The following is a 6366-nucleotide window of genomic DNA, read 5'->3' on the forward strand; positions in this document are numbered from 1 at the left end:
CGAAAAAAATGTGACCCTCTAAAATATTCTAACTTGAATTATATAACCATTTGCCTCTTTATATCATTGTAAAGTACATTGAAGCACTGCATATTGTCTTCCGGTCAGGCAGTATGAGGACACCTCAGGGGTCCTTGCTTGGAGTGACGCTGCTCGGTGCTCCTGTGTTTCCGGGACGCAGTTAGAGAGAAGGCTGATCATCTGTCATCATGTTGGATATATTCGCTTCTATCCCGACCCAGATGGTGAGCGCTGCCCGCATGATGCCAGAGTGCGGCGCTGCACACTCTGTGGAGGAGGGTATGGTGCCAGCTGTGCCCACAATGACCATGGGCACTATCAGGGCTTCTTCATAGTGTAGCAGCGCCGGACGCACGATGACATACCGCTAATAAAAATGACGGTCAACACAACAAAACAAAGGAGATTTATCAAAGCCGCTGCAAGCGAAAACTGGAGCCGTTACCCGTAGCAACCTATTAGATGGCATGCGGCTCTCGATTTCCAGATTTTCCTCGGAGGATGAAGGCAGCAGCTGATGGTGGTCGCTGCACACGTTTTAGCGGATTTTTGCAGGCGCAGTTTTAATGTTTCTATTATTGTTTCTTGGGCTGCTGGGATATTTCCTGTTTCCACGCGACGCGCAGGACTGTTTTTAATAGCTTTTTCCGACAGAAATTTTTTCCGTATGTGTTTTTTTTTTTTTTTTTTTTTTTTTTTTTAATAGTAATGCGGAGAAAAAATGTTTTTAAATTTATAGTTCTTTTAAAATTTGTATTTTTAATCAGTTTGCAATCTAATTTAGTATACTTTCAGATTATAGGGTGGATATGGCGAATGTTGGCGAGGGCGATGGAGCATTCTTAAAATATATTTGTATTTTATTCAGTATTTTTAAAACAACTTTTGATATATTGTTTTTACCATCCGTGACGCCGTATAAGGCCTCTGGGGGGCAGTCACGCTCGTTTGTTTTTCGCTGTGACATCTATAGCCTCAGGCCGGACACGAGCGCGTCGTATAGCATATTATGCACATGGGTAATGTGCCGTAATGATCTGCCATAGGCGGCCATGTTGCCCCTCACACAATTTGCGCAAAATATGCGCACAAAAAAAAGTCATGTCCTATCTGGTCATGTATTACGCACACATACACACCAAGATAGTACATGGCGAGAAGCGGCCCGCAGCCAGTATGCAGTGTCATCGTGTACCGGCTGCGTACTTCTCACAGTCTGCATGCTGACAGATACGCACATGTGAGTCCGGCCGTAGTGTGACAACGGTCAATAGCTGGGCTGGAGTCTGCTGAGACTCTGCACTCTGTCATGCGGGGGGCACCCAGTGATCGCCCGCTAGAGGAGGCGGCACTACTGCTTCCTGTACTCACGGAGCACTATGTAGCCTGTGAAAGAACCTGCGCTGTATTCTTACCGCGGCGGGTTACTAAGGGTTCCATCCAGAGACGGAGCCGTTCAGCCACGAGGATTCCCCTTCATCTCTGCAAAATCCCCAGGACAGATGTGAAAGCGCCCGAAGACACTACATGCTGCACGGCCCCCTAATGCCAAGACCAAGGCAAGCAGCGCTAACCACTGGGCCACCACTACCACCTCCACTGTTTTTCAAGGAGGCCAAACTAGAGAACCTGATTTTATTTTTTTTTTTTTTACTCCTATTGATTTTAATGCAAGTTGGAATTGGGAGTATTTCGATAATCGCCCAACTCTACTCACAGCTGACCCCCTCGACGGAGAGATAAGCAGTCTGACCCCAGCCTTACTACTGCTTTACATAACACATTTTCTAGAACCGCTTCCTGTAGACGCTGCAGGGGTTAACAGACACAGCGATACTTTATTTTCTTCAGAAGTTCCTCCTTTTTGTATAAGGGCGCTAGTAATAATATGGGGGCCGTGTCCAAGCATGAGGAACTTCCTGCACACTGACCCCCTGCGACAAAGTGTAGTACAATGCAAGCAACGCGGGTATACAGAGTCCGGTTCAGTTATGGCAGAATGTCCGTCCTGGGCTATCCTGTGCATGTCTGATACATCCCGGGTGGTTGTGGGGGAGCTTCCCCTTCCAATATAGATGGTGGAAGTCCCCTGTAAGACGCTCATGTGACACCTGTAGTTTAATCTGCACTGAAGCTGCAGCAGAATGGCCGCGGTCCCATACTTGTCTCACGGACTGTTTCCTGCTTTCTTTCCCTTCGCAGGACTATAAGGGTCAGAAGCTCGCCGAGCAGATATTCCAAGGAATCATCCTGTTTTCTGCGGTAAGTACGATTTTTCCACTTGTTCTCCGTTAATAACGTAAGGAAGTGACCGCGTTCTACAGTGACCTGTGTGATGTGTCACAACTCTTAGGCCGCTCTCACACACAGCGTCGGTAAAACGCCGCATTTCAAACACGGCGGTTTACTGCGATTTTGAGCAGCATTTTTTAAAGCAGGCCACTGCGTTTGACAGCGCAGGTTTGACATTTTAACGCCCCCTTCATTGTGATGGGTGATGAGGTGCGTTAAAAAACACAAAAATAGGACAGCACTCAAAAGTTGTGTTTGAGTGCAAGTTTGCGAGGCCCCATTGAAATCAATTGGAACGTTGTAATGCGTAACGCTGCTCTTGTAGTGCTAAAAAGCACCAATTCTTCCGGACATGACTGTGTGAGGGATCCCATGACAAAGGGCACTCTGTCTCTAATTTATAGTATCCTGAATAATGCAACGAGGATGGCCGATTGCACTTCATGTCGAAATAGGAGACCGATTTAGGCATTTACATGTCAGTGGAAAGATGGCGCCATTGCTGTGAAATGGTCTCTAGGCGTAGTTATCAGGTTACCTTGATGGAAACATCCTTAAAAATATTGCATCTACCCACTTGGTGCCAGCCAGATTGAACATCTTCACCCCTATGTTTCAGGGAATGTGCGGAGCTGGGGACTCGGCTACACCTTTGGTGGCCCTCTCCCTGGGTTTTTGTAGGCCCACTTCAAAAATGTCCTTCATTGTTTCTCCTTGGAGATCATCAGCCGCAGGTTAAATATCAGGCGCATGAATTGGTTCCGATTATCTGTATGGCGGCCAGAGTCCATGGCCAGATGTGAACAGCCATGTCTTTCTTTTCAAGATGTGATGAATAGAATTCCGCAGATTGCGTTATACGAAGGGCTACGTGCTATAAGGGGCAGACACGTTCGAAAGATATGAACCGGTGTGGGGACCCTGGATAGAGCTGGTAGATATTCCGGCATGCCCTCCTGTTGACCTAGAGTGACCTGGTGTACCGCTTCGGGTAGAAACCTGTTGCATAGATTTAGCCATTTAATAATATATAAAAAACGAAAACTAAAAGAAATGACGACCTTAGTTTGGTTCATTCAATTGTATTGTTGTTTGTGATGATATCAAGTTTAGCATATATTTCAATTGAGTGACAAAAAAAATAAACAATAATTGTGATTGCCATATTACTGATTGTAAGCCTGATTGTCAAGATCCCTGCGTGGGGAGCATTAGCTGACTGAACGCCCTTCTATCTTTCAGGTGATCGGCTTCATTTACGGTTATGCGATTGAGCAGTTCGGCTGGACGGTGTACATAGTGATTGCAGGCTTCGCTGTGTCCTGCCTGGTAAGTTACTTTTCATCTAGTAATAATTGTTTTCTGCCTTGCATATCAGGTCCCCTCCCGTTCCAATGAAGGGCATCCATCTATATGCTATCTCCATGCTTCATGACATTTGGAGTGTTTACAGGCGTCCACTCAATCTGCCCAGCACGTCTGATCTTAGTCCTTGACACGGCCACTGGTTATCTGCAGCTACAAGTGATGATGGCCCTTGGAGATGGATTCCAACTGATACTCCGTAGTATTGGATACATCATATGTCTGTAGTAAATCTACACATGGCTTGGGGGTCTCTACAGACATAGATTGTATCTTGCCTGGCTTCCAATATTGTGCTTCAAGTATTGAAACCCAGGGAAACATTGTCCTTGTTATCCTATCTATCTTTCTCATTTTCTAAATTGCAGTGGAATTGTGGACTCTAAATATATATATAATTTTTTTTATTTTTTTTTAATATAGGCATGAAGGATTTTTTTAACTCCACTACAATTAGTACATACCTAATAAGAGACACAGATGTCACAGGAGCATCCACATTCATTTATAGAGAATTGGCCTCATTAGTGAACAGCTCATCTCTACATATAATATACATGCACCTTCCTGCCCTAGAATGCAAAGTTTTTTAACCCTTTAAGGACCAAGCACTGTAAATTTGCGGCGCTTGGTCCTGGGCTTTAATACCAGCCAATAGCAAAAATATGGTGCTTGGTACTGGGCTTTATTCCCGTCCACTAGTAAAAAAAAAATAGGGCACGGGTTTAAAGCCTCTGCTCCTGCAATCAAGCAGGAGCAGGTCGGGTTCTCAGCTGTCAGACCCAGCCAAGGACCCAGAGGAGGTAGAGGCGATTTTTAAAAATCGCTTCTGCCTTCTCCTTTATCCAGCTACATAGCACTCATTTAGTGCTATGTACTAAAAAGTGGAGGCAGAAGTGTTAATTCCGCTATGCGACCCGGCGATCACGTCAGCGCCAGGTGCGCCTGTTACAGCAGAGCTGCAGGGTACTAGCAGACCCTGATCAGTTCTCCTAGAAAATAATTAACCACTGACGCCAACCAAAACCATCGCTGTATGCGCCCTGTAATCCCAAACTATACATATTACTATATATCAAAACGTCTGAAACAAAATGCAGAACACATTTCTATGCTTTATTTAGGCGTAAATATACAAATTTTAAAGAGAACCTCTAACCACAAGACTTTTTTCTTGTATGTATTACAGCTGACTCTTCCTCCATGGCCGATGTATCGCCGCAATCCATTAAAATGGCTGCCTGTCCAGGACTCTGTTACAGATGACAAGAAACAGCAGGACAAGAAATCCAAGAAGCACAAATAACTGTCGATCTGAGGCCATCACCACCAATTTGTGGGACCACCTATAGAAAATGGACTTGAACTGATATGTTTTCTGCTAAGCAGAAGATTGTGCTTCTAGGGTTTGTGTTCCAGGTTTTGTCTAAATGTCCATTAAAGATGCTGAGCTGTTATTTGTTTTAGATTTTAACTCCTGCTTATTTCCTTTTTGTTTATTCTTTAAGTTAGTTCTGAGTTGGTTATATTCAGTGATGCATATGAACATGTGTCCACTAGAGCTGTAGGGCTGTACTGAGGAGACAACTTTCATTTTGGTCTTTTTTTATTCAGCAAATATATGTATTCATTCGGACAGTAAGTGATTTTTGAAGTGTTCGTAGTATACGGCGCAGATTGAATTACAAATCACAGATATTTTTTATGTCTTTTTTTTATAATACTGAGTGGTTATTTGAATTTCCATACAATTCTCTTCAATACGGAAAGAAACAATGAATACTTTTCTGAAAAGAATAAGCAATGCTCAAGACGTTTCTTCTGCTTTTCTTGTTCTCTATGAATACAGTTGGCTAAGTGTATTAAAAATAAACTCTGCAAAAAGTGATAGTTTTGCAAATATGTTACAAAAATATATGTATGTAATACATATGCTTTGACTTTAGCTAATATCTGAAGCCTCTTTTACCATCTGTCTGCCATAAGGGCCATTTACCCGGGATGAATATCACTCAAAATGCATTCAAACAAACAAAACTGAGCAATCGTTCAAGGTAAGGCTGGGTTCACAAGGGGCGGATTTGCCGCGGAAATTCCGTCTGGAATTTTGTTGCGGCAAGTCCACCTGCGGCCGCTAATCCCGGGTTTGGCCGGCCATGTGGACGAGATTTCTCAGCAATCTCGTCCACACGGGACGCAAATCCGCCGCGGCAAAGCCGGCACTGCGGCGCAGATTAGGCGGCCGCAGCATGTTCATTCTTTTTCTTCCTCCGCTGTGGCTGCGCTCTCCCCTATGCGAGCGTCAGCCGCAGCAGAAGAGCGAGCGGCTGGGCCGCTTCAAAACCTGCGGCGAAGTGCCGCGGGTTTTGAAGCAGCGCTTCTCCCGGCGGAAATCTCAGTTTTTGGCTGCGGCCAAACTGCAAGATTTTCACTGGGATTACGCTGTGTGGGAACCCAGGCTAACAGCAAAAACATTGTTCACTATTCGTTACTGCTGTATGTCAGCATAAAGAACATCGCTGGATCGTGGGCTTGTCGTCCTGTGTAAATGCTCAGCACTTTACATAGAAGGTGCAGCGCTGAGCGAGAAGCCCACGATCCAGCAGTGTTCTCTACCTGTCTAAACGCTCTGCACGATTGCTAACGAACTTAGTGGTGACGTCAGCGCTCGTTTACCCGACTCTCATC

General features: G+C 44.8%; 1 protein-coding gene across 1 annotated transcript; it reads left to right on the forward strand.

The window, feature by feature from the left end:
* The first annotated feature begins 107 nt into the window (after positions 1 to 107).
* On the forward strand, positions 108 to 5152 carry SPCS1 (signal peptidase complex subunit 1). Its single transcript, XM_066596359.1, has 4 exons — positions 108 to 245; positions 2224 to 2283; positions 3556 to 3642; positions 4868 to 5152. Exons 1-4 carry the CDS (start codon positions 210 to 212, stop codon positions 4982 to 4984), a joined length of 300 nt encoding a protein of 99 aa, XP_066452456.1. The 5' UTR covers positions 108 to 209; the 3' UTR covers positions 4985 to 5152.
* Positions 5153 to 6366: the final 1214 nt, after the last annotated feature.

Source organism: Eleutherodactylus coqui, chromosome 3 (genome assembly GCF_035609145.1).
Source record: "Eleutherodactylus coqui strain aEleCoq1 chromosome 3, aEleCoq1.hap1, whole genome shotgun sequence".
NCBI classification, from domain to species: domain Eukaryota; kingdom Metazoa; phylum Chordata; class Amphibia; order Anura; family Eleutherodactylidae; genus Eleutherodactylus; species Eleutherodactylus coqui.